The sequence below is a fragment of the Coturnix japonica genome, chromosome 23 (assembly GCF_001577835.2).
Source record: "Coturnix japonica isolate 7356 chromosome 23, Coturnix japonica 2.1, whole genome shotgun sequence".
NCBI lineage: Eukaryota > Metazoa > Chordata > Aves > Galliformes > Phasianidae > Coturnix > Coturnix japonica.
This window is the reverse complement of record NC_029538.1, coordinates 30673-57633: the sequence shown is the minus strand read 5'-3', so window position 1 is coordinate 57633 and position 26961 is coordinate 30673. Positions and strand designations below refer to the sequence as shown.

General features: G+C 50.0%; 2 protein-coding genes across 11 annotated transcripts in view; both read left to right on the top strand.

The window, feature by feature from the left end:
• The window catches only part of ARID1A (AT-rich interaction domain 1A), a 58445-nt gene extending 47461 nt beyond the window's left edge, over positions 1–10984 (top strand). Inside the window, exons 13-20 of the mRNA XM_015883186.1 lie at positions 3038–3170; positions 3537–3709; positions 3890–4040; positions 4182–4313; positions 4417–4513; positions 5924–6797; positions 7100–7230; positions 8029–10984. Of these exons, the coding sequence (XP_015738672.1) occupies positions 3038–3170; positions 3537–3709; positions 3890–4040; positions 4182–4313; positions 4417–4513; positions 5924–6797; positions 7100–7230; positions 8029–9588 (3251 nt within the window). The 3' untranslated portion in view covers positions 9589–10984. The remainder of the gene's footprint in view (positions 1–3037; positions 3171–3536; positions 3710–3889; positions 4041–4181; positions 4314–4416; positions 4514–5923; positions 6798–7099; positions 7231–8028) is intronic.
• A 1660-nt stretch (positions 10985–12644) lies between these two features.
• PIGV (phosphatidylinositol glycan anchor biosynthesis class V) overlaps positions 12645–26961 on the top strand; it is a 22700-nt gene continuing 8383 nt past the window's right edge. The window contains exons 1-7 of one of the 10 annotated variants that reach the window (XM_032449042.1): positions 12645–12749; positions 15012–15158; positions 16434–16583; positions 17735–18883; positions 19569–20421; positions 25152–26369; positions 26712–26955. In XM_032449042.1, the coding sequence (XP_032304933.1) occupies positions 16497–16583; positions 17735–18883; positions 19569–19880 (1548 nt within the window). In that variant the 5' untranslated portion in view covers positions 12645–12749; positions 15012–15158; positions 16434–16496 and the 3' untranslated portion in view covers positions 19881–20421; positions 25152–26369; positions 26712–26955. Of the gene's footprint in view, positions 12750–14492; positions 16584–17734; positions 19471–19568; positions 20422–22449; positions 22797–25151; positions 26370–26711; positions 26956–26961 lie in introns of those variants that run through there. The other 9 variants (XM_032449041.1, XM_032449040.1, XM_032449038.1 and 6 more) reach the window with 9 other exon arrangements.

Genomic DNA, 26961 nt, shown 5'->3' with positions numbered 1-26961 from the left:
AAAAAAAAAAAAAAAAAGGAAAAAATAACAAACAAAGCAGTTGGGCTAGCAGTGCTTGCTGCCCTCTTCAGTCTTTAAAAGGTCTGATAGTTTCTGTCTAATCTGCATTGAGTTTGCCACTTGAAATGCAGCTGAGCTTGTCAGCTTTCCAGCTTGTCTTATAAGGAAAACCCTCAGGTGCTGTTTCTGGTCAGGAGCTTGTTTGTGTAGGTGAAATAAGAACTGTGACACTTCAAAGTTCTTGTAATGTTTGGGGAAAAAAAACACACAAAAAAGCCTTCTTCTTACTGAAACTTGGTGTCATCTGTGCCTGGCTCCTGAGGATGGAATAATGAACTCTTTATTTGATTGTACTGCTGTTGTCTCTCAGCCTTGCTAAGCCCTCGACTGAAAGTGTTCTTGTCCAGATATACTGTTAACAACTACATTTATCTATTCTCTCAGTTTCTCTTAAAGAACAGAAAAACACCTTTCTACCTGTCAGGAAACCTGTCCCAGCATAGATTCACCTTGGTGAAGAGAAAATGACTTTTGTTTCGTTATAACAAACTTCTGTGTACTGTTGTTCCTAAGTTCTTAAACTTGATCATGAATCCCTCTTCACTTTCTTTCCAAAACATCTTTCTTTCCCCCTGAGATAGCATGCAATGGAACAAAGAAGCTGAGAGCATTTTGAGTTTATTTGGAGAGGGTTGAGATATTTGGGAAACCACTTAAAACGTATTGTAGCAGTAGATACCTGTCGGAATTGATTAGATGATACGTCAGGTTTTCTGTTATTTTAGCAAATGTGGTGTGTGAAGGTCCCAGGTTTGCCTTTTAGGGCTGTGCTGCAACTGATCTTGTGCCTCAGCACATCGGTGGTTGGAATTGGCAGGGTGCTATCACAAACCACAGGTTTGTGCAGCTCTGTTGGCGTCGTCCATCAGTGTGGTTGCTGCTATCTGAGGACTGTTCTCTATTTCCTACTTAAACTGCTCTCTGCTTGTCTTACTCCAGGCACCTGCACTGAATCATGGTTGGTTGCAGTGATCCTTTTGGCCTTATCACTCAGCATGTTTGTGCTCCTCTTTCATTTTTGTTTTCTTCCTCTCTCCTGTTCCCCTGCATTAGCAGGGGTGAGGGCACGGCGCACAGCACAAAGTGTGCTCTCAGCACTTCAGAGCTGTAGAGTCCCAGGGGACACAGCTGTTCCAGGGTAGCTGAGGCTCATTTTAGTAGCATCTTTAAGGGTTGTGAGCCTGTTTACCAGGGAGTCACCCTTCTGGAGCATAACTGTCCTAATGGAAAACAGAGCAGGCAACAGCGGAGGGTTCTGGAATCCCATTGTATGGGGAAAGGACTCTCATCCCATATGGATGTATGTGATTTGCTGTCCTTGTAGACTCTGTAACTTGTTGATGTTGGCTTATGTGTAATTTCAGCCTGCTCTGTCAAAATTAACTTTTCAGTGCTTTATCAGCGATAGAGGTCACACTGCACGGTTCAGCATTACCCACTGTGTGTGGCCCCAGGGGATGTAAAAGCCTTAGAGGGCAGTGGTCAGAGAAGAGCTCTTGGTGTTGAAGATACTTTCCATATATTGCGTCTTATTCACCCTCAAAAAGCAAAACTGTTTACAGAACATCCTCTGAAGCGGGCTGGGGATTGCCTTGTGGGCACTCAGCATGGGTTTGCTGCAGACTGTCTTGGGTTCCCGCTTGCAAACTGTAGCACGTGCCTGGGGAGCCATAATCAGCCTACTGTTGGTTTTAATTCCCAGAGCATGGAACTGGCCTGGCTCCAACTGTGTGTAAATTTGTGAGTGGGAGGGACAGCAGGGGGTGGGGACAAACACCAAATGGCAGCCACGTGGGGAATGTCTCAAGGCCTCTTCATGCCGCTGCCAGCATTTGTAAGCACATAGACGAACTGCAAATTCCTGGGGAAGCAAGTGGAACCAAACTGCTGCTGAGAAGGGAAGGAGAGCTGCAGGAAGGGTTCATGAATGAAACTCCCTGCTGAGCTGTCTCTGCCCTTCCTTCTGCCGAGAGCTCCCTGGGCTGGGAGGGAGTCACAGAGAGAAGGACAGGATGCCAGGAAGGTGGGGTGTAAACAAACATGCCCTGGACGTGACCTCGGAGGATTTTAATGAATAGCTGAAATGACTCATCAACCAGCAGGGTTGAAGCTGAGGGATATCGGGTGCTGGGGATGGTAACTAATGGAAACGTTAATTAAGAGTTCAGCTTCTGCCAGCTGCGAAGAGCATATAAACCTGAGAGCTGACACTGTCACAGTGATCCAGGGGCAGACTTTCACAGATCGCAGCACAGCTGGATCACACCTGATGGCCTTGTATTTTTTTGATGAAGGCTTAGTGTGGTGTAAAACAACTTGTGCAGAGTCAGGGAACTTGCTGGACAGGTTTTGTTGTTCTGTGAAAGATCCTGCATCTCTGGCATTCCTTGTTCCAGGAATTCTTGGGAGTGGTGCCTGAATTCACCTGTGTGAATTAACCCCACTTGAAGGGCAGAGAAGACAGTGGAGCCTTGTTCAGAGTTACCCAGTGACTGCAGAAAAAGTCCCAGAGTTGCCATCAGTTGGAAAGATTGTAAAGCTTCTGGGAGACAGTTTAAACCCTTCTGGGCAGAATTAGGATGTGAGGACAGTGTGTCAGAGGTTGTCATTTGGCAGAAAGAAATGTATTCCCTACCGCGTGGTCCACTGTGGAGCACTGACCTCTAGGACTGGATAGCTTGGGCAGCTCAACAGGGTGCTATAGTGGTTGGTACCATGTGTAGAAAGGAAGGTGGTTAAGTTGTAATAAAAATGAACACTTCCTTTCAGCTTCACCTTACTCTACAGGGTTCTTCTGGGGAGTCTGGTCCAGTATGTGCTTGGAGGCATTGCACTCCTTGTACTGTTTTGTCTGTATTTCACCCATCTCTTTGTTCAGAGACTGATCACTGTCTGTTATAGAGGCTGGTGCTTCGGGAGGTTCTGGGTTACATCTGTAGGATGCAAAGCTGCTCACGCCACAGTTGTGTTCTTGCAGCGGGTTCAGGCTCGATGCAGGGGCCTCAGACACCTCAGTCCACCAGCAGCTCTATGGCAGAAGGAGGAGACCTGAAGCCTCCAACTCCAGCATCTACACCACACAGTCAGATGCCTCCTTTGCCAGGCATCAGGTATGTAAATGTTGCACTCTCTTCCACCATACTGGATGTAAGTTGTGATTGTGAGGTTGCCAGAAGTTGTTCCCACAGCTGGCTGGAGACTTTAAGTACCTGTTTTGATAGACTCTTGGCTTTGCTACTTTGTTAGTAGCTCACAGTGACCCTGTTGACCCTGTGTCTCTGTGTGTGAATAACCACTGCTTTTGGGATTTGGTAAGGATAGTATTGTAGAAGGGTAGTTCTTGCCTCCTTTGGAGAAGCATGGTTCTGGCCCTTCTAGGAGGTAGCAATATCTGAGAGGGAATATGTGGGGTGAAGAATCTTGAGGAGCACTGCGGGCCTCTAAAAATCTGTGGGGTTGTTTTGTTTTTAAATCAGGAGTAACTCAGTGGGCCTTCAAGATACCTTTACAGATGGCAGTGATCCCACGTTCCAGAAGCGGAACTCCATGACTCCGAATCCAGGGTACCAGCCCAGCATGAATACCTCCGACATGATGGGTCGCATGTCTTATGAGCCAAATAAGGATCCTTATGGTAGTATGAGGAAAGGTGAGAAAGTCTGTACGTACTCCTCTCCCTTTTCTCCAGGAGCACTGTCAGTGTATCTGGATGAATGCTGGAATGTGCTGTGCTGTAGGAGACATGCTTGTCCTTCTTTCACAAAAGAAGGGATGTTTCTTTTTAATGCAGAGATAGATGTGTTTACTGATCCTTCTTTCCTTCTTTTAGCTCCAGGAAGTGATCCCTTCATGTCCTCAGGGCAGGGCCCCAACAGTGGTATGGGTGACCCTTACAATCGTGCTGCAGGTCCAGGGATGGGTAACATGGCCATGGGACAGCGGCCACAGTATCCCTATGGTGGTCCTTACGACAGAGTGAGGTGGGTGCTCTAGCCACACTGATTTTCCAGACTTGCTTGTTTCAACTGAGCTGATTGCTTTGACTTGTTCAATCGCTGCTTTTTGCTTTTCATTTGAGCATTGAGGGAATGTCACAGAATTTGTCACTTATTTCCATGTAGGACGGAGCCAGGCATGGGACCAGAGGGCAACTTAGCAGCTGGAACTCCACAGCCAAACATCATGCCTTCCACTTCGGAATCAGGGATGTACTCTCCCAGCCGCTACCCTCAGCAGCAGCAGCAGCAGCAAAGGTTTGTGTGGGGCGTTGCCACAGAGAGCTCTTTCCAGTTGAGAGAAGTACTGTGATAAAGAAATGTATCTGATGGAAAAGTGATGCTTGTGTTTCTTCTCCAGACATGATTCCTATGGCAATCAGTTCTCCACTCAAGGCACATCCTCTGGCAGCCCCTTCCCTAGCCAGCAAACTACCATGTATCAACAGCAACAGCAGGTAGGTTATCAGAAAGTATCAGAACAAGGAGTTATATCTGTGCCAAATGTGTAAAGAGGAGTGTTGAAAACTCTGGAATGTGTGTTTGCTCTGTGTGTAGGTGTTGAACAAAATCAAATACGTTTTACAGGAGGCTTTCTTGACAGTTTCCACATAGGCAACAGAAGTTTTAATTAGCATTTCCAGTGTTGTGCTAGAAAAACACAACGTTTGGAGAAAACAGCGTATGTAGTTTCCAAACCAGCATGAGCTGGGCAGGGAGCAGAAGGTCAGGACGCATTCTTGGACTTTTTTGCTCCTCTGGAACTTTCTGAATCCCATCCTGTTTCTGTAACACTTTGGATCTGAGTGATGACATGAGCTTGTTTGGAAGACGTCTTTAATTGTTCTGGGGAAGCATTTCAGGTGAATCAATATGTGTGTGCCTTAGTGAGCCCACAGGCAAAGTCTTCCAAACTGCTTCCACACCTACATTGCCCTACTGCTTTCTGTCAACTTTCTTTCAGAGCAGAGTTTGAATGAACGTATATCTCCTTCCATAATCCTTACATATGACTTGCTCTTTGTATCAGTGCCAAGATGCATACTGTTTTCGTGATAATTTTGAGCCCTCTAGTTGAGGATTGTATGGAGAGGGCACTGTCAGATCTGTACTAAGAATTAATTTCAACTGCTCTGCAGTTTGGCTCTGTAACCAGAGCCACAGGGCTGTGAGCCAAGAGTTTGAGTTTCTCTGGTACTTGTCATCTTTGAAGCCCTAGAGCTCCATCTGAAGCCAGTCATGACAGTAGGGCTTCTGAGTTGACTGTGTAACAGCCAGAGCACAGACCCTTGGGGGTAGAGAGGTCTTGCATTTTAATTTTGTTTTAGCAATTGAGAGTTTTTTCCTGCACTTCAAAGAAGTATGGGGAAAAATAGTTCTTGCTCCTTTCACTGATGTGTATTGGAATCTACAGGAAAGGAAGAAGCAAAAAGTACAACAGTTTTCAACACATTTTGTTTGATACGTGAGCAAAAACCTGTGCTTTCTAAGAAAATAGAGATAGGGTCTGATGAAATTCCTGGACTTGGAAGGAAAGAAGTTCCTGCACACAAATATGAATTGTGGTGAACGTACAGTAGAGCTGAGTCTTTTCTACAGGAAAGTCCTTTCTGCAAGCGGATTTCTGTCCTTAAAGCATTCTTGCAGAATCCATGCAAGGAAAGTATGCAGCCAGCTGCAAGGAGTTGCTCTTGGCTTGTGAAACCGAAACCTTGATCCAAATCACATTGGATATGGCTAACTCGGAAAGCAGTCTTTCGCTCTTACAAAGAGTGTTGTCCTCAGGCTCCGAATGTTTCTACTGTGTCTAGGTTTCCTGTTTCTGGTTTGACAATCTTACGTTATCAATGCCTTTATTTTCCATTTAGAATTACAAGCGACCGATGGATGGCAGCTATGGCCCACCTGCCAAGCGGCATGAAGGGGAGATGTACAATGTCCCATACAGCACTGGGCAGGGGCAGACGCAGCAGCAGCTGCCTCCAGCACAGACTCAGCAACCGAGCCAGCAGCAGGCTGCACAGCCTTCTCCACAGCAGGACCTGTATAACCAGTATGGGAGCACATACCCTGCTGCTGACCGCCGATCTGCCGGAGGGCCGCAGAACCAGTTCCCATTCCAATTTGGCAGAGACAGGGTCTCGGCTCCCCCAGGCTCCAATGCTCAGCAAAACATGCCTCCTCAGATGATGGGGGGTCCCATCCAGTCTACTCCAGAAGGCCCCCAGCAAGGTGCCATGTGGCAAGGGCGCAATGAAATAGGGTACAGCTATCCAAATCGGCAGAGCACTGGCTCTGCACCCCAGGGGCCTGCTTATCATGGAGTGACTCGAACAGATGATATACTGCATTCAGAACAGAGGGTAAACCATGAGGGACCATGGCCTTCCCATGGGAATCGGCAGCCTCCGTATGGCCCCTCTGCCCCTGTTCCCCCAATGACTAGGCCACCTCAGTCTAACTATCAGACCCCTCCTAGCATGCAAAATCACATTCCTCAGGTATCCAGCCCAGCACCTCTGCCCAGACCTCTGGAGAATCGCACTTCTCCCAGTAAATCTCCATTTCTGCACTCGGGGATGAAAATGCAGAAGGCAGGACCACCAGTCCCCGCCTCGCACATCACACCAGCAGCTGTACAGCCTCCCATGATACGAAGAGACATCACCTTCCCACCAGGATCAGTAGAAGCTACTCAACCTGTATTAAAGCAAAGGAGGCGGCTGACAGCAAAAGATATTGGTAAGAGGAAACTCCTGCTTTTCTGCTTGTGCACATCAAGAGGCTGGGTGTTACCATTTCTCTTTGGTATAGCACTGCCAAATTGAAGGGTTTTGCCAGCTTTTAAGAACTCTCCCAAGTTAGTTGTGATATCAGGTATAATGTTCGTGCTGGGCATTGTCTGTGTAGAGATGGCTTTTGCATAAAGTCTGCACAACATGTTAAATTGTCCGTGCTCTTTGTGGGACCAGAAAGCAGTATAAAGTATCTCATTTTTGTTTTTAAACTCCAGAAGCTGGAAGTATCATGTCTTTATGTTCTAGGAACTCCTGAAGCTTGGAGAGTGATGATGTCTCTGAAGTCTGGGCTGCTAGCTGAAAGTACATGGGCCTTAGATACCATAAACATCCTGCTCTATGATGACAACAGCATAATGACCTTCAGCCTCAGCCAGGTGGGTGCAGATGCTCTCTGATGCAGGTCTTTGAAGTGCTAGGTGTGTACAGATTTCTGTCAGCACAATAGTAAGAAGCAGCTTGTGCCCTTGTAGAGCTATACTGCCAGGTGTCCCTGTACCTGTGGAGTGTGTCTGGTCTGAAAAGCATGCTGGGTCTGGGGAGCTGCACTGAGTGCTTGTTGACCCTTGGATTTCCATTTTGTTGGTATGCATGTGTACAGTCTCTCTGGTGGGACTTAGAAAGAGAATCATGGTGGGGAGGCCAAGAGGGGTTTTGCAGCAGAGTGGTGTGAAGGATTGAACGCTGCTTGCCTAGCCTGATGCAATGGCATTCACCTCTAGCTCTGTCTTTCCCCATGGGTCAGTGTACAGTGTGGTTTGGGTGCTATTCTGAGGGCCAGCCTATGTCTGTGAGTTACCTTGTGCCTGCATGGCTGTTGTCAAAGCTGTTCCACAATACTGTGCATTGCCCTGCTCCTTTCTGTGTGTTAATCAAAGAGGAGATGAAACCAAGAGTGTCTGTGTTTGCGCAGGTATGCATGTGTAGACTGTGCTGGTGTTGGATCCTGGCAGTCAGGGTCTGTTTTCCCCTTGTTTCTGTTCTCAGAGGACAGAAAGCTCTCTTCTGCTAACAGCTTATTGCCAGCATGAACAGATCTCATTAATGAACAGCATTACTTAAGATCTCTGCCCTTAATGCAGTATTTTTCCAGTTGTACAGTGGCCTAAGTTGCTTTATGATCACTGTTTCCTTTCTTCCTTCCTTCTCCTCCTGTTTTTTCTCCTCCCCCATAGCTGCCAGGCCTGCTGGAAGTCCTGGTGGAGTATTTCCGGCGCTGCCTGATCGAGACCTTTGGAATCCTGAAGGAATATGAGGTGGGAGACCCAGGGCAAAGAACACTATTAGATCCCCAGAGGTTCTGCAGATCTTCAGCTTCTTCTCATGAGAAAGGGGAGGAGGATGAGGAACCACGGAGCCTGAAGTATGAGGAGGAAGAAGAAGATGAGGAAGAGGAGGAGGCTGCATTTTCAAGCAAGGACAAAGCACCTCTAGAGTGCAGCGAGGAGAAATTAGTTAGTAAATTTGACAAGCTTCCGATCAAGATTGTGCAGAAGAATGACCCGTTTGTGGTTGATTATTCAGACAAGCTGGGACGAGTGCAGGAGTTTGAGAGTGGCCTGCTGCACTGGCGGATTGGTGGTGGTGACACTACTGAGCACATTCAGACCCACTTTGAGAGCAAGATGGAACTGCCTATGATTCACAAACGAGCACCTTGCGATTCTGTCTCAAGGAAACGCGCAACAGCTGAGAGCAATCCAAGCACTAGGGAAGAAGCTTTTCCATCTGACAGCTCCTCGGAGAAGAGAATAACTGCCACCATGGATGACATGATTTCAGCATGTCCAAGCTCATTATCAGGCGAGGAGGAAGAGGCCAAAGCTTCTGAAACAGAGAAGGAAAGTAAGTTTCCATTTGGCATTAGTCCAGCACAGAGTCACAGAAATATAAAAATTCTGGAGGATGAACCTCACAGTAAAGATGAGACGCCCCTCTGTACTATCCAAGACTGGCAGGACTCTCTGGCGAAGCGCTGCATCTGTGTCTCCAACATCATCAGGAGTTTGTCTTTTGTGCCTGGCAACGACACTGAAATGTCCAAACATCCAGGCTTGGTGCTGATCCTGGGAAAGCTGATTCTCTTACACCACAAGCACCCGGAGCGCAAGCAGGCACCGCAGACTTATGAGAAGGACGAAGAGGAGGACAAAGGAGTGGCCTGCAGCAAGGATGAGTGGTGGTGGGACTGCCTCGAAGTCTTGAGGGATAATACATTGGTCACATTAGCCAACATTTCTGGGCAGCTAGACTTGTCTGCTTACACAGAAAGCATCTGTTTGCCAATTTTGGATGGACTCCTCCACTGGGCAGTTTGTCCATCAGCAGAGGCTCAGGACCCCTTTCCAACGCTGGGGCCAAATGCGGTCCTCTCCCCTCAGAGACTGGTTTTGGAAACACTCAGCAAACTCAGCATCCAGGACAACAACGTGGATTTGATTCTTGCAACTCCCCCTTTCAGTCGCTTGGAGAAGCTGTACAGCACCCTGGTGCGTTTCCTAAGTGACAGAAAGAACCCAGTGTGTCGAGAAATGGCTGTGGTACTACTGGCCAACTTGGCACAAGGGGACAGCCTGGCAGCAAGAGCAATTGCTGTGCAGGAGGGGAGCATTGGCAACTTGCTGGGTTTCTTGGAGGACAGCCTGGCTGCCACGCAGTTCCAGCAGAGCCAGGCCAGCCTGATGCACATGCAGAATGCGCCCTTTGAGTCGACAAGTGTGGACATGATGCACTGAGCTGCTCGGGCACTGCTCGCCCTGGCCAAGGTGGACGAGAACCACTCAGAGTTCACGTTGTACGAGTCGCGGCTGTTGGACATCTCCGTGTCGCCTTTGATGAACTCTTTGGTTTCACAAGTTATTTGTGATGTACTATTTTTAATTGGCCAGTCATGACAGCTGTGGGATCCGAGACCCTGTGTGCGTGTGCGTGCGTGGAAAACTTAGAAACTGACTGTTGCCCTTTATTTATGCAAAACCACCTCAGAATCCACTGTCTGCCCTGCGCTGTCCTGCTTCTCCCTGGGGCAAAGATGTCCCCATACCCTTTCCCCTTCCCCTGCCCTTCAGATTTGTCCTGAATCCCTTATTAAAGGAGACAAAGTTCTGTCTACATAGAAGACTTTTTTTTGTTGTTTTTTTTATTTTAACCAAAGTTACTGTCGTTTACAGTGAGTTTGGGGAGAATGACTTGCCGTGTTATCACATTGACAGGCTCCACTTTCATAACTGTTTTTAATGGTAAACTCTGAAGGACAAAAGTGACTGCTGAACTCTGTGGTTTATCATTGTATATTCACAATCTTGCAGGAACCAAGAAGTTACCAATTGTGAACAGACCTTGTCCAAGGGAGGCCTGTGCAGTAGCGTGTAGAACTTCATGTACTGTACACCTTAAACTGTAAACATACTGTAATACCGTCTCACAAGGAAAAAGAAAAAAACGCTGGATCAGCAGCAAGCTGTAGTTTTTAAAAATGTTTTTAGTTAATGTTGAGAAGAAAAAAGGCTTTTCCCCCAAAGTATCATGTGTGAACCTACAACACCCTGACCTCTTTCTCTCTTCCTCCTTGATTGTATGAATAACCCTGAGATCACCTCTTAGAACTGGTTTTAACCTTTAGCTGCAGCCTGAATGCTGCCACGTGTGTATATATCTATGACGTTGTACATTGCACATACCCTAAGAATCCTTGCAGTTTTGTTTGCCTTTTCCCACCCCTTTCTAGTATGACGAGTTAACGAGTTGATGACCTGCAAAAGCGAGACACAATTATTTAATCTCTTGCCAGACATCCCTCCCTGGAGGATGCTGTACAGGTCTCCATGTATAAAGTCATTGCTGTCTCAGCAGCCAATCAACTTATACTTTATTTTTCCTGTTTTTGTTTTCTTTCTAATCGAGGTGTGAAAAAGTTCTAGGTTCAGTTGAAGTTCCTGATGAAGAAACACAATTGAGATTTTTTCAGTGATGACTTCTGCATATTTGTATTTCAGACGATGTAGCTAAAAACTTGATGTAAATTCCTCCCTTTTTTCCTTTTTTGGCTTAATGAATATCATTTATTCAGTATGAAATCTTTATACTATATGTTCCACGTGTTAAGAATAAATGTACATTAAATCTTGGTAAGATGTTTGTAAGGGTTTTCTTTATTAGCAGAGCACAGGGCTGACCTTGTTGCTGTTGGGCCCTATAGGTGTGGTGTTGAAGGTCAGTTTTGTTACCATGCAGGAAGGAGGCCTCAAAGCTCCAGTACAGCATCTTGTTTGTCAGCACAGCCAGGTAACAGAGCAGCACCTTGCCCTGAGTTGCCAGTGCTGTGTGGTCTGGCTTTCCTTCTCTGCTGGGCTTGCATCATGTATGCTCCAGGAGGGTGGATCTGCTGTGTGAGGTGAAGCTCTGGCGTGGAAGAACAGACATATGGCTCTCAGGGTGGAGAAGGGAATTGCTCTGAAGGGAGGCACATTTCCCTGTCAGCTCTCTAAAATGGACAGTTTTCACTCCCCTTGCATTTTTCACTCAGTTTTGGAATTGTGATGTGGACTTGGGCATCTTCCAAGGATGGGGTTTTCCAGTAGATCTGATGCCCTTCAGCACATGGCCAGAGTTCAGGCTCTTCATGTGGAGGCCTGCACGTTTTCATGGTTAGTAAATGGATATTTTTTCATCCTCCAATGACAATAGCAGCTGGCCAACTAGAACTGCACTGAGCTCACTTAAGCAAAAGTGTCAGAGGAGAGAGAGGCTTGGCATGGATTCCTTTCCTCTTAGGAATTCCATTTTAAGGACTCTCCCAGACAAGCCAGAGGCGAGGAGCTCCTGCAGTTTCGGCTGGTAAACACTTCAGAAGAAAGTCTGTTTGATTCAGGCATTATTCCTCACAGAAATCTGAACGTCAGGAGTACAGTGAAGGGCTGAGGGAACTGCGAGCTTTGGAGGAGGGGGCTGGGGGGAAAAAGGCGGTGAGACAGAAAAGCCTCTCTCTCCTCTGGAAAAACAAGTGGTGTGATGGAGTTTGTTGGTGTTTGCCGATCTGTGATGTGACTCTTGGTTTGAAACCCACTTCTCTGATAACTGAGTTCTGTATTCCAGGAGCTTTGTTTAATCAGCCTGAATTAAAAACTACAGAAGAGTTTAATCAGAGGAGTTTCATCAGAGGAGCTGAGCAGCTGCAGGAGGTGACGGCAGCAGCTTCTGCACATCCTCTGTGTTACGTTTTGGTGAATTTAGTCATGAGCGAACGCTCCCCTCGGGCGTGAAGGAGGTTGTACGTGGTACCAACGCGCTGAGGGAGCGATTCTGCTCCACGAGCGCCTGAAGGAGCCACATGTTCGTGCCGCGGTTAAAGACAAACGGAATCAATAGGAAATGAGCGCGGTGGGGACGCGCCGTCACAGCGGGAACTCGGGGCTGCTCAGAGCTGCTCCACGGCTGCAGTCTGTGCGCGGCCCGACGCCGCTCCGCGCTCTCCCGCCATTCGCAGCCACGGCTCGTCCCGCGCCGCGTGACGGGAAGGACCGGCCGCGTCCGGCAGCACGTGCCCGGGGCGCTCAGGGAGCCCCGCCCGCCCGGTTTGAGCCGCTCGAGCCGCCGCGTAGCGAACTCGGCGCCGCTGCGCCGCCCACGGCAGCTCCGGGCCCTGGGCGGGGGAGGCGGCACGGGCCGGGCCGTCAGCTCCGAATCCCCATCGGGCCCGTCCTCCACCTCGGGCGGAGCCATCGCCCCCCGCCCCGGCAGCGCCCGGCAATAATTGGGTCCCACCACGTGACGCGCCTCTCCGGAAGCGTGCGTGGGGCCGGAAGTGACGTCCCCAGAAGTAGCGTTGCGTAGGGCCGCACGTCGCGGTGACCGTCGGGTTGATTCCGGAGCGGGAGCGGCGCGCGGCAGCGCTCAGGTGGGGGAGGGGCCGGGCGGGAGCGGGGCGGGGGCTGCGCTTGGGGCCGCCCCCCCGCACCGCACGGCAGCGGGGCCGCCCGCAGCGCCCGGAGGGGCCGCAGATCCCGACCCACCCTCGGGTCGCGGGACGCGGGAGCGAATGTCCGCGCTGCGGCCCCACGAGGCTGAGCGCCGCCTGCCGTCCCGGAGCGAGAGCGGTGCCGGACGGAGCCCCGCCCGCCGCTCCGTGCCCCCATCGCGGGCAGCCGCACGATTCTCGTCTGTCGTGTTTGGAGCCCCGCAGGTTGCCGGGAGACAAACGGCTCCTCTGGAGCGCTGCTGCCCCCGCGTGGGCAACGCGCTGCAACGCCGCAACGCTGTAGTGCTGCAGTGCTGCAATGCTGTAGTGTTGCAGTGCTGTAGTGTTGCAGTGCTGCAATGCTGTAGTGTTGCAGTGCTGCAGTGCTGTAGTGGTGCAGTGCTGTTGTGTTGCAGTGCTGCAATGCTGTAGTGTTGCAGTGTTGCAGTGCTGTAGTGTTGCAGTGCTGCAATGCTGTAGTGTTGCAGTGCTGCAGTGCTGCAGTGTTGCAGTGATGCAGTGCTGTAGTGTTGCAGTGCTGTAGTGTTGCAGTGCTGTAGTGTTGCAGTGCTGTAGTGTTGCAGCGTTGCAGTGCTGCAGTGCTGTAGTGGTGCAGTGCTGTAGTGGTGCAGTGCTGTTGTGTTGCAGTGCTGTAGTGTTGCAGTGTTGCAGTGCTGCAGTGCTGTAGCGCTGCAGTGCTGTAGTGATGCAGTGTTGCAGTGCTGTAGTGCTGTAGTGTTGCAGTGCTGTAGTGCTGTAGTGTTGCAGTGCTGTAGTGTTGCAGTGCTGTAGTGTTGCAGTGCTGCAGTGCTGTAGTGTTGCAGTGCTGTAGTGCTGCAGTGCTGGAGTGCTGTAGTGCTGCAGTGTTGCAGTGCTGCAGGGCTGTAGTGCTGCAGTGCTGTAGTGGTGCAGTGCTGTAGTGTTGCAGTGCTGTTGTGTTGCAGTGCTGTAGTGCTGTAGTGTTGCAGTGCTGTAGTGTTGCAGTGCTGCAGTGCTGTTGTGTTGCAGTGCTGCAGTGCTGCAGTGCTGTAGTGGTGCAGTGTTGCAGTGCTGCAGTGTTGCAGTGCTGCAGTGCTGCAGTGCTGCAGTGCTGCAGTGCTTGTAGTGGCAGTGCTGTAGTGTTGCAGTGCTGTTGTGTTGCAGTGCTGTAGTGCTGTAGTGGTGCAGTGCTGTAGTGTTGCAGTGCTGTTGTGTTGCAGTGCTGTAGCGTTGCAGTGCTGTTGTGTTGCAGTGTTGCAGTGCTGCAGTGCTGTAGTGCTGCAGTGCTGTAGTGTTGCAGTGCTGCAGTGCTGTAGCGCTGCAGTGCTGTAGCGCTGCAGTGCTGCAGTGTTGCAGTGCTGCAGTGTTGCAGTGCTGTAGTGTTGCAGTGCTGCAGTGCTGCAGTGCTGCAGTGCTGTAGTGTTGCAGTGCTGCAATGCTGTAGCGCTGCAGTGCTGCAGTGTTGCAGTGCTGTAGTGTTGCAGTGCTGCAGTGTTGCAGTGCTGTAGTGTTGCAGTGCTGTAGTGTTGCAGTGCTGTAGTGCTGCAGTGCTGTAGCGTTGCAGTGATGCAGTGCTGTAGTGTTGCAGTGCTGTAGTGTTGCAGCGCTGCAGTGATGCAGTGCTGTAGTGTTGCAATGCTGTAGTGTTGCAGTGCTGTAGTGCTGCAGTGCTGTAGTGCTGTAGTGTTGCAGTGCTGTAGTGTTGCAGTGCTGTAGTGCTGCAGTGCTGTAGTGTTGCAGTGCTGTAGTGTTGCAGTGCTGTAGTGTTGCAGTGCTGCAGTGCTGTAGTGCTGCACACACTGTGCATCCAGCGGCTGCTCCCGGCAGGGTCGTGTCCTTCCATTGGCGTAACTTCCAGAGCGCTGAGTAGAAACACGAGGAGCACAGAAATGTGTCTTTAGTTCAGAACTGGCGCTGTTTTGTGCCGCTGTAAGCGTAGTGCGCTGCTGCCTCTCCTGGCCGTGCAAAGCACGCTTTGAGGTAGCACCGTGTGGGGCAGCGCCGTGCAAGCTGCAGCTTTGTGACAAGGTGTGCTGCAGTGGGACGGGTGTGTTGCAAAGCCCCGCTTTTTTAGCACATTCGTGCTGACCTTCTCTCTCCTTTAAGAAGAAGTACTTGGACGATTTGGGGCTGTGATCTTTAATAGGATTTGTGAATAGTAGTTGTGAATGTGCTTTGATGGAATTTGCAGCTGAAATATCCCCCCTTAAAATAACATTGCAGCTTTGTGATTCGGGATGATGTGCCTCCCGCTCATCGCTCTGTAGCTGTGAATACTGCTGAGCAAGAGGAGAATATGAGCAGAACCAAAACTTCAGAACGTGGCAAAAGAGGAAGAAGCAGAACTGTGGCTCACGGCTGGGAGTATAAGTGAATGCATTTGGGTGTTGCTTTTTGCTTTGCCTTAGTTTTTGCTCTTGTGTGCAGCTTTTAACCTGTCTGATTTTTCTCTGTCAGTAAACTGGCAATAGGAAAACCTCTGAGACTGGTCAGGTTAGTAGCTGAGCATTTTGGGGATCTTCGTGCACTGTCGCAGGCTGGATTAGGAAGGTGGGAAGTGGTGCAGGATGTGGTGCTGGAGCCCAGAGATCTGCGGGTCTCCTCTTTGTCAAACTGAAAAGCCGTTGGTGGCTGGGGAACTAACGGAAGAAATATGTTATCTTAAAAAGCTGCAGAACAGATACTGCCTGTCTGTGTGGCTTAAGGCCAGCGGTTTTCATAGCTGGTCGCAGAATGTCAATCCAGAATACACAGAAAAGAAAGCAGTTTGACTCTGCAAAGTACTTTAAATATCACAGGTAAGGATTCAAGGGAAGAGATGGAAGAGAGCCACTGTAGCATGTGTAGTTTGCTTGGCAGGCAGATGCCCTCCCTCTGGAGAGCAGGTGCCCTGCTAAAGGAGGGAAGAATGCAGGTGGAGAGAGCGTTGTTATGCAAGTGTCATGTCCCAGAGGGGCTATCTGTGGTGGAGGGAAGCCGCTGTGTCTGAGGAGCATTAACTTTGCCCCAGAGGAGCCTGCAGAGCCATGCTGTGCAGATAGGACAGCCCTTGATACTGCAGTTTTCTGCTTCCCAGGAACAAACGCTGGGCAGAGAGCAGGCAAGAGCAGAAGGTGCCTGACTGTGCCTGGCCAAGCCACAGCCTGTTGGTAAAGGGCTTACACAGATGTTACACTCGGGTTCCATATTTTAGTTGTGTTTCTAGTCCAAAAAAAGGTTTAAGTGTCACTGAATGCATTGGAACTTGAACGTGTGTGTAGTTGCTTGGCTGAGTCATGGCTGGAGCCAGTGGTATTTCTGCTGAGGCAGCCAGTAAAGAGGCCAGTGTAGCACTGCTGCAGGTATTTATATTGGCCTAGTCAGAAATGGGATGAGAATGTGTCGCAGCCTCTCCTCCTCTGCATCCTAACCAAAGTTGATAAGTCAGGGAAGTTTTTCTTTTTTAATAGGAACAGTATCAATGATTTTTTCCTGTGACATCTCCGCCTCTCCTGGCTCCTTGATCTCTTTCGTGCATGACTTTCTTGTTCGTAGAGATTTGCATCCCTCTGAACTCCCTGGTAGCAAATAAAGGTGCATAATGTGCAAACATGTCTGAATCCAGAAATATCTCTTGGTGTCTCTGCTCTCTGTTGATCGATTCAGGATTCCAAAACCGGAGGGTGAATTTCCCCAGCATCAGTGACTGAAGCAGCTTTCAAGCTTGGGATGGAGCTGCTGAGCAAGCAGGATCCTTATTTGCGAGTGGTTGTGCACACTGCAGTGTGCTGCAGAGTCCTGACGCTCCTGCTGCAGGCAAGTCTTCTGTTCCTGAACCACAGGTGCTGCAGCATCTGTTGTTCTGTGCTCCAAGATGTTTCTCTTTGATTCTGCCTGTTGCACCACAGGCTGGTTCTGTGTGGTTGGGAAATCCCCTTCTCTCCTTTGGAGGACCAGGAGACCAGCTGCATCCGGGGGGGCAGGATGCCATAAAATTACATGTTTCTGCATAGCTTATCGTGTTTAATGCTGCTGTTGCAAGCGATGGGTTTGGCAGCCTGTGAGTCTGAAACGTCTGTTTATCCGCAGAGCAGGAACAGTAATCACCTGCTGCACATTCCTCCCAGGTCTCACTTGCTGAGACATCCTTCTCTAAGTGCAGAAGGATGCTATTGGTCCATTCTGTGCTGCCTGTGTGTGCCAAGGCAGCAGAGCCCAGCTGTAGTTCCTGAAGCCAGAGCAGCCTGAGGCACATCTCCAGCAGCAGGGATAGACCCAGCAGCCTTGTGACTGCTAGTTGGGGCTGAGTGGGACAATCAGTGGAGACAAAAGGCTGTGTACTGCAAATTAGTCCGGATGTGTGCTTTTTTTTGCAAAACATCAGCTTGTGAATCTTTTAGTCCCAGTTTGTTTGGTATGGCCTCTTGTCTATGTCAGTGCTGAATTCCTGGCCAGGGACTCATCCCAATCTCCCCATAGAAAGCTACAAAAAGTACTGTTTGGAGGGTTTGTTTGTTTTTTAAGAAAAACACCCTTTTGTTTGTCTTCTGCATCAGTTTTCTCTGGGAATATCTTTTCTCTCGTTTTGTCTCCTCTCTTGCATGTCAGCTGGGATGGGAACACCAAATTCAGTAGTAGAGGCAGCTTACCAGCACTGTAGTGGCACCTGGTGTGAGTGTACGCAGTTAGATGTGCCTGAGCAGGGAGCTGAGCCACCTTTCCCTGTCCAGTTCCATGGGGATGCATGCTGGATATTGTCACAGTTGTGTTCTGCTATAAATGCCCCAAAACACTGTGCATCTGTTTTCCCAGTTTTATAGCCATTCTTGCTGGAGATCCCATTAGCCTGTCTTCTGTGCTGCTCATCCCCTTCTTTGAATCCCAGAAATGCTCTTCCAGCCCAGTGCTCTCAGTAGGATCCAAGAGCATGTCTGCTGTTGTTCAGTTCTCTCTCCTCCTCCTTCTAGGCCGTGTTTGACCTGCTGATCCCAGATCACACAGCGGATGCCTTCTCCCCACCTCGTCTGCTCGAGCCTGGAGCATACGACCTGCTGCTGGAGCAGCTGCTGGGGGGCCTGGCGCACTGGGATGCAGAGCACTTCCTCTTCATTGCAGAGCGGGGTTACCTGTATGAGCACAACTGCGCCTTCTTCCCGCTTTACCCTCTGAGCTTGCGAGCTGTGGCCGATGGTGCTCTGTGGCCCCTGTGGCAGCTGTTGTGTTTGCGGAGCCGCCTGCTGCTGTCGGCTGTCCTCCTTAATTCTGTCTTTTCTGTGCTGGCAGCTGCTGCCCTGTACAAGCTGGGCTGTGCTGTGCTGCAGTGCCGCAGGACAGCCTTCCTCGCTGCCCTTCTCTTTTGTATCAGCCCTGCCAGCGTCTTCATGGCAGCTGCTTACTCGGAGAGCATGTTCGCCTTCCTGGCCTTCAGTGCCATGTGGCAACTGGAGAAGGGGCAGAGCTGGCTCAGCACACTGCTCTTCTCCCTTGCCACTGGTGTGCGTGCCAATGGGCTTGTGAATGCGGGTTTCTTTCTCTACTCCCACAGTAAATCCTTTGCCCTCCAGCTCCAAGTGGGTTCAGGCTCAGTAAGGAAGCTCTCTCTGTTATGGAGGCAGCTCCTCAGCATGGCATCTTCCATGCTTCTGACATGTGCTGGGATTTGTCTGCCTTTTGCTTTATTTCAGTATTATGCCTACGTGAGGTTCTGTGGTCCTGGCTTGGAGCTGGCTGTTCCCAAGCCGCTGCAGAAGCTGGCTTTGGACAAAGGCTATCGCCTGGTGTCCCCCAATGGGGTTAAACCCCCTTGGTGCTCCCAGCGATTCCCTGTGGCCTACTCTTATATTCAAGATGTTTACTGGAATGTGGGCTTTCTGAGGTATTTTGAGCTCAGACAAATACCAAATTTCTTGCTTGCTTTGCCTGTCTCGCTTTTGGGCTTGTGGGCTGCCTGGACCTTTGCTGTTGCAAACCCACGGCACTGCCTGACCCTGGGGCTAGAGAGAAGAAAGAAGAAACAGGGTGAACCCAGAGCTGGGTTTTGCTGCCCCGCTGTCTTCGTGTATGTGGTCCATGCTACAGCCATGCTGGTGCTGGGGTTCTTCTGCATGCATGTTCAGGTAAGATGTTCATGGCAGTACCCAGAAGTGATTTGTTATACGGAATGCAGGGTGGTGGCTGAGGTGGTTTGGTGACAGTCACAGCCTGAGGCTGTGACAGCTGCAGGGCCGGCATGGGGCTGTGCAGAACCAAGGCTTTGCCTCTCGTGGTGCCACTTCCACTGTAGCTTTCCACAGCCTCATCTCTGCTGGAGAGTTCCCAGAGAGGCTTCGAGTTGCTCGCTGTGGTCAGACAGCTGGGACTGAGGTGTTCTCATGTCAGCTTATTAAGTGGTGTTCGCCAGAGGGTGCAGATAAAGTCACGTCCCATGATGTTGGGCTGCGTTAGGGGTGGTGGGGTTCCAAAGCCCGTCCTGGCCCCTTGAAAGTGCTTTTGGGTGCTTTTTAGTGTTGGGGTTTATGAACAGTGAGATTCAGATCCTCCCCGGTACCTTTTGTCAGAGTTCCCGGCTGGGACTGTGACGAGGACCGCAGTGGCAGTCGCTGCGTTTTCCCATATTCCGTGGAGCCCCCGGCCGCGTGCGGAAACGCGGCGGCGCGGAGCTGAGGCGTTTCGCTCCACGTGTAATAAACTCCAGCACCGCGAGGTGGGGCTGCGTGCCATGCCGTGTGCCGTTCCGTGTGCCAGCAGCTCGGGGTTGCCCAGAGCGCGACCGGCGGCGATTCTTTTGCCTGTTGCTTCCAGGTGCTGACCCGGTTCCTCGGCTCCTCCAGCCCCGTGCTGTACTGGTTCTCCGCCCACCTGCTCCAAGGACACGAGACCTGGCTCTGGAAGGAGGGGGTCGATGGGCAAAGCGCAGTGCGCGTCCGCGAGAGGAGTATTCTGGGTGCAGCGCCCGGTTCCTGCGGGAAGGGCCCAGCGGAGGGACACCCCCTGCTCAGGTTGCTGCTGAGCTACCGCTCCATGACTGCCGTCGGGCGGTGCGTCCTGGGCTACTTCGTGTCCTACTGGCTGCTGGGCTTGGTGCTGCATTGCAACCGCTTGCCTTGGACGTAGCGAGCAGCTGTGACCGCGGGCTGGGACGGACCGCGGTGGGGCGGGAGGGGGGGAAGTCCGAACGGGACGTTTTCTAAAGAAGCGGACGTGGCCCGAGGCTGTCGCGTGCGACGAGGTGTTACCGCTCGGCGGAGCCCACGGCGCCGTCCCACGTCGGGTGCCCGAGCGCAGCCCGGACTGCTGGCGGTCCCCACAGCGGGGCCCGGGTCGCGCCCGCCCCGCTCTCCCGCCGTCTCGGCAGCGGCCGGCAGGGGGAGCTGCGCGAAGGACCGCGAGTAGCGGCGGATCGCAGCGCCTGCCGGTCTGCAGCGCCCCGGCGGCGATGGGCGGCGTTCCCGGCCCGCGTTCGCTTCTCATGCGACGCCGTTTCGGCTCTCCCGCTCGGTCCCGGCCGTCGCCGCCCTCGCAGACGCCGCGGCTGCCGCCACCTCCCGCCGTCCCGATGGAAGCGGTCGCCGAGGAGCTGGTGGTGAATCTTCGGTGCTGCTACGGCTGCGGAGCCGCCCCGTCCCGCGCGGAGCTCGTTGCGGCGGCCGCGTTGGTGAGTCCCGAACGTGTCCCTGCGGGTCCCGTGGGTTGGGGCTGTTGCGTGCTGCTGAGCAGGCTGCGGTTACGTTCGCAGAGGTTGCGTAGCGCGAAGGCGATGCAGCAGCTCGATGAGAGCCCTCAGGCTGCTCTGTTGAGCTTCTAAGAAAAATGAGTGGCCAAAGCCAGCGATTTCAGCGTAGAATCAGAACTCTGTTCTTTCTTGTTGCTGGTCTCGTCCTACTTACATGGGGATAGAAGAGGCAGTGCCCCAAGCCGAAAAAGCTTTTGTAAATCACAGAAGTACACTGTGCAGCAAACCCTACAGCAGTGCTCATTTTTGGGCATTCCTCGTTTCTTATCATAGAGTCATAAAATGGTTTGGACTGCAAGGGGCCTTTAAGACCCTCTGGTTCCCATGCCCTCCCGCAGGCCAGGTTGCTCACAGCCCCATTTGACCTGGCTTTGAATGCTTCCACAGAGGGAACGTTCTCAGCCTGTTCCAGTGTCTCACCATCGTAACAGTAAAAAATTTCTCTCTTATATCTAGTCTAATATCAAATCTATCATGTCTATCTATCTAATATCTAATCTGTGCTCTCTTTAAAGAGAGTTTAAATCCTCTTTAAAGAGAGTTTAAATCCATTTCCGCTACATGCTCTGTACCTCCCCAGCTTTCCAGCAGGGTACTGGAAGGCTGCTGTAAGGTCCCCCTGGAGTCTTCTCCAGGCTGCAGAGCCCCAGCTCTTTGGGCTTGTCCCTGTAGGGGAGGTGCTCAGCCCTCTGACCGCCCTCGTGGCCCTACTTTGGACCCACTCTAACAACTCCATGTCCTCCTTGTGTTGGAGGCCTCAGAACTGGATGCAGTGCTCTGGATGGGGTCTCACGGGAGCAGAGTAGAGGGGCAGAGCCACCCATGTCACCCTGCTGGTCTTGCTCCCACTAACTGACACCCCCAAATCTTTCTCCTCAGGTCTGTTCTTATGCCAGGAGAAAGCAAACCCTTCAGCAACTCAGTAAGAGCTGAGAGGTTCTTGGCAGTGGAGGAAAGCTACGTGTGGTCAGGGGTCGTGTGAAGCTCATGTTGTTCCATTTTGAATTTATTCAATTAGTCCTTGGTTGTCTTGAGCATTGTGGGAAAGGAGATGAGTATAGTTGGTGCATGTATTGAATAACAGGTTAAGTGACAGCTTAAAGATCCATCTTTTTGGTATGGAGACAGCAGCTCCCAGCATGGACTTAGGTCAGAGTCATGTGCAGCACCTGTGGGCATGCAGGTTCTCTGGATGGTTATCTCCCTTGAGATGTGCACACAAAAGGCTGCTCATCGGCCATATAGCTTCTTGTCCCTAGAGGCTGCTTATCTCTGGTTGCTCCTGGCCTGCAAGTCTTCAGACAAAAGATTTCTTGGACTTGTCCATCTGTTGAAGTTGTCCAACAGCAAGCTTTGAGACAAAGGTGCAGACTGTCTTAGACTTCTCCAAGAATTGCCTGCACTTGTTCATCTGTCAAAAACAGTTTCTTACATCTATCAGCCACAGGACATTGATTACTTGAAATTTAGATTTGAAATGTATTTGTACTTGTTTGCTAGGATTCCTCATGAAGAAACGTGAGCAAGGTCAGATGGTATCTCCTTCTTCCCCAGTCCCACAGTCCACATACTGCTTTCACACTTGAAGCAGAGAGCTGTACTGGCATAGACAGCTGCACTTCTGATCCAGCCCTATCATGTTTGCTTCTCAAAAACTCTACACTTTCCCCGCGCTTAATTGAAATGGAAATGGTTGCTCTTTCATTTAGAATAAAAAGGTACATTTTGATGATTTAACTTGAAAGGCAAACCCTCTTGATTTCTGGAATCAAGATTTTGTTACGTGCAATACTGAGAAAAATCCAGTTCAAGTGCAGTAGAAATTGTTCAGGAGGTGCTTATTAGTAAAGGTGGAGAAATAACTGTTTTTCAGGACTGCAAAGAATACCAAGCAGTATGCTGTTCCTTATTTGTCTTATTATTTTTTTTTTTTTTTTTCTTTCTGCTTAGGAACCAGGCCAGTGTCTCTTACTCTGTTTTGAGAAGCCAGAGGTCCAACAAGCTATTTATTCTTTCTGTAGCCACAATGATTCCCTGTTGCTGTGTCTCCTCTAACAGCTGTGACCAGACACCACATCCCAAGAAATCCTACTGCTCATTAGATACACACTTCCTCCTCCTAGAGAAAAGCAAAATTGTAGCTAATATTAAGATATGGCTGAAGGGGATTTTAAGATATAAGCTCATATTAAGATTAGGCTGAAGGAGCTGGGAATGTTCAGCCTAGAGAAGAGGAGGCTCAGGGGAGACCTTATAGCTCTCTATAACTTCCTGAAGGGAGGTTGTAGTGACCTGGGGGTTGGCCTCTTGTTTTGTTTTTGACAGGACCAGAGGGAATGGTTTCAAGCTGCGGCAGGGGAGGTTCAGGCTGGACATTAGGAAATATTGCTTCTCAGAAAGGGTGGCCAGGCACTGGAATGGACTGCCCAGGGAGGTGGTGGAGTCACCGACCCTAGGGGTATTCAAGGAAAGACTGGATGTTGTGTTGAGGGACATGGTTTAGTGGGAGCTATTGGTAATAGGTGAATGGTTGGACCAGATGATCTTTTAGGTTTTTTCCAACCTTGGTGATTCTATAATTCTATTTGAACATTTCTCTGAGATGGGATGAGCTGGGGAGGCAACAGAATCCTGACATGTAACATTTTTAAAGTGAATTTTTAAAGTGTGGGGTCACTGCAAGCTTCCTCACTCTATCCCAACAGGGTACTGCTGTGTTGCCTGAAAAGAGCCTCCTGCAGCCAGAGAAATCAGATATTTGCCCTTTACCACTTTGTTTGTTTGTTTGTCTATGAAGGCATCAAACCAAGGAAACTCATCTATTGTGTTGGCAGCTGCAGTCTGTTGAGAGTTGGAAGGAAGCTCACAGCTCCCCTCACTATCACACTTCAGAGGAAATCCAGGAATTTCATGTCATGAAGTCAGTGGAGCTCAGTTCATCCATTCCTCTACACTGAATGCACATCATGTTGTCTAGAGGATACTTCCTGAAGATCTTTATTAAGATACATTCTTTGAGGGAAAACCTAGTAATACAGCACTAAAATCACTGTGATTTTGCTCCTTCTATTGTCAGGTTTATACTATTCTGAAAGTGCTGCAGATAAAGGCTTTTGGCTTTTCTCTCTTACCATGCTGAAACTAACATTTGCATGGGATCAAGCCTGTGTTTCTGAGGCAGAGGTCTCCAGAATCTCTCAGAATTTCCTGCCTGCTATACGAGGTCGTGACTAAGAAGCTAGCAGTACGTGAGCATTATAATTGTCTTAACAAAAATGGTAATTTTTTTAATAGCACCACAAATACAGAGCATTTGGAAAAAGCATTAACAACTGTTTACAACAGTAAACTACATACAGTTATCTTTTCTGTGTGAGGTACTTAGCACGTGGATTTGCTTGTGCATGAGAGGCCACACTGCAGAACTACAATACACTTGCCCTATGTAACTCTGTCAGGTAACAATGCTTGCGAGCAAAGAAAGTTTTGATTAAAAGTATCTGCATGAAAGCTTGACTCTGCCAAGAAGTAAGGATATATCTTTAGAGTTCTGCAGCAGATCTAAGACATCAGGGTTTGATGAGTTGCTACAAGTCAGCTATGATAGTGTTGAGCCAAAACTTGTACGTACTGTAATGTGAAGTATTCTCTTAAACCCTCTTCAGTCTCTTCTGCTGCAGCAAAAACGATTATGTCTTTCTTCTCATCTGCTCTGACAGAGCAGAGTTAGTCACTGCTGGGAACGGTGCATGTCCCAGGATGAGGTGTTTTCTGAGCTGTGAAGAGTTCACAGTGTGAACCAGCATCAAACCAAAACTAAGGGCTTCCTCCCCATAAAGATCTCAACTACCACAGCTGTCTTTGACTACTGCAGTCATTTCATTAAACTCTGACCACCACGTAGCAAACCCTAGAGATTAGAAATCAAGTCACGTGGCTGTGGTTTCTTGAGTTGTCCAATCACTTTAACCCAGTATGTTTCTCAAGAGCTGTGTGTATGTATGTCAAGGTTCCAGCCTGGTTCAGCCTAGAACTGAGACTGATGGGCTGGAGGCACCCACAGACCCACATACCAGGGAAGGGGCTTAATGCTCATATGCCAGTCTATATGCATGCAGCACTTCAGAGAACATTAACCAGAGCAAGTAATACCAAAAATTCTATAATGATGGCTATACTAATAAGCTGAATATAGCTGGGTGGACAAAATCTGTCAATTCTTATAGCTTTTAAAAAAGAAACTAAGAGGTAGAGAAGGGAAATCTGAATAGTACTTAATATTTCCTGAGATGTTTCCAACATCTGCATATCTACTGATATTTTGTAGCCCTGTTAGAGGTTGGCTTAGCAACAGGGATCAATATATTAGCTTAAGGACCAATATGTTAGTTTTGCAAAAAGGAATTAATAAGTGTTATAATTTTTTCCAGCTTAGCTTTTCTTGGTATGTGAACAGTCTTGTTTTTCAGAATGATCCCCTCATTCTTGAAGCACTGAAGTCACAATGGGCAGTTTTTATATTTGCATCCACCAGGTGCAAGGACTTGTTCTTGGGTTTCATAAGAGTTGTCGGGGGCTGGGAGGTCCACAGGCCTACTGCCCCCCCCCCCGTCACAGACATAGATTGATCTAGATAACACCTTGACACCCAGGCACAGAGGTGAGATTCGTCGGCCTGTAGTTCCCCGGGTCCTCCCTGCTCCCCTTCTTGTATATGGGCGTGACGTCACCCTTCCTCCAGTCATCTGGGACCTCTCCTGACAGCCACGACTTCTCAAATGTGATGGAAAGCAGCTCAGCAACCACCCCAGCCAGCTCCTTCAAGACCCTGGGATGCACACCATCTGGCCCCATGGACTTGTACTCATTTAGTCTAAGGAGGCACTCTCGGACTTACTCTGCCTTACAGTGGGGAGGGATTTACCTCCCTGGTCCCCACATAGAGGTTTGGGGGTGCAGGGCTCAGGGACATGAGAAAGACTAGAATCCTGTCCACCAGTGAAGACTGAGGCAAAGAACTCATTCAGTACCTCAGCTTTCTCTTCATCTGTTGAAGCCAGCTCTCCTTTTAAATTTACCAAGAAGGTATACCCATTTTGGCCTGTCTCTTCTGGCCAATGTAACTGTAGAATGTCTTCTTATTGTTTTTCACATCCCTCTCCAGGTTCAGTTCTGCCTGTGCCTTGGCTTTTCTGATCACACTTGCCTGGGGCCTGCCTTCTGTGGGGGTGTTGCTGGGTAGGGGGTGATGGGCAGCACTGCAGGAGCCGGGCAAGAGCCCGTGGCTGCGCTGCTCCCCAGGGCTGGCTCCAGCCATGCCAGGCTGTAGCTCTGCTAATTGCTGGCTGGAGCACAGCCTTCGTCCTGGGAGATGCCCAGGGAGAGTTCAGAAGAGGCGTGCTGGGCGTGCATGAGCATTTCTGCTTCAGGCTTATGGCACTCCCCAGTTTCCAAGCCAGAGCCCCAGTCCACAGCCCAGGGGAAGAGACAGGTGTGCTTTCCTCCAGTGCCTCAGTGTGACCTTGCTGTCCATCAGAGGCCTCCCAGTAAGAAAGCCCTGGGGGGCTGCATCTTCTTCCATGTAATCTGTGAGAGATGTGGCACGTGGCCAGGAGAGAGCACTGCATACGCTGCCAGGTGCCAGCCTACGGGTCATCCCGTCCACCCTGCAACTTTGGAAATCATGACCTGAGTTATTCTCCCATGCCCCACATCCAGTTACTGAGGGAGAAGGAGATCACACCATATAGTGCATATAAGTGGGAACTTCTCTCATCTGTTCTTGATTCTAGATGATGAGCTTGGTGCTCCCTTTCCGGATGCTCCTTTGGATCCGGACTTCATGCCTGTGCCTGGGGGACAACCCAGGGGTAAGTTGTGAGTGTCTGTTTCCTTGGAGGCTGAAACGTTCATGCTCTCATGGTTTACCTGGGTGCAATTTTACTGGAGATCCTCTCCAGGTCTTCCAAGCCTGTTTGTGCCTGGAAGGGTTTGCACAGATGAGCCATGAGTATTTTTTCTCTCGGAGAGCTGCCACGTTTCAGTGGGAAGGTTACCGCTGCCCCTCTGCAGCTGAGGGAGCCCAGACCTTTGTATTCGGGCTGTGGCATTCCCCAACCACCGCCAGACCCTACAGGTCACTCAGGGAAAAGGAGGCCCCCACATGTGCGGAAGCTCTCCTCACCTGTGTCTGATCACACTTGTGTCTGCAGGCCCTGCCGGGTTGAATCTGCAGAACTGAATCCTGCCTATGATCCCGAGGGCGAGACTGGAGGTAAATCAGCAGGCTTCATTTCCTTGATATTTGTTCGTATTTGGCTGGGACGGTTCATCGAGGATTCTGCGTTTAACCAGCCAGAGGGTTCTTCTCCCCGAGAAGCATGGATGGTCATCGTTTCTTGGGAGCTCCGTGCTGTCAGCATTGTGTTGGCTTTGTCTGTGTATCTACGAGGTCTCCCAGTA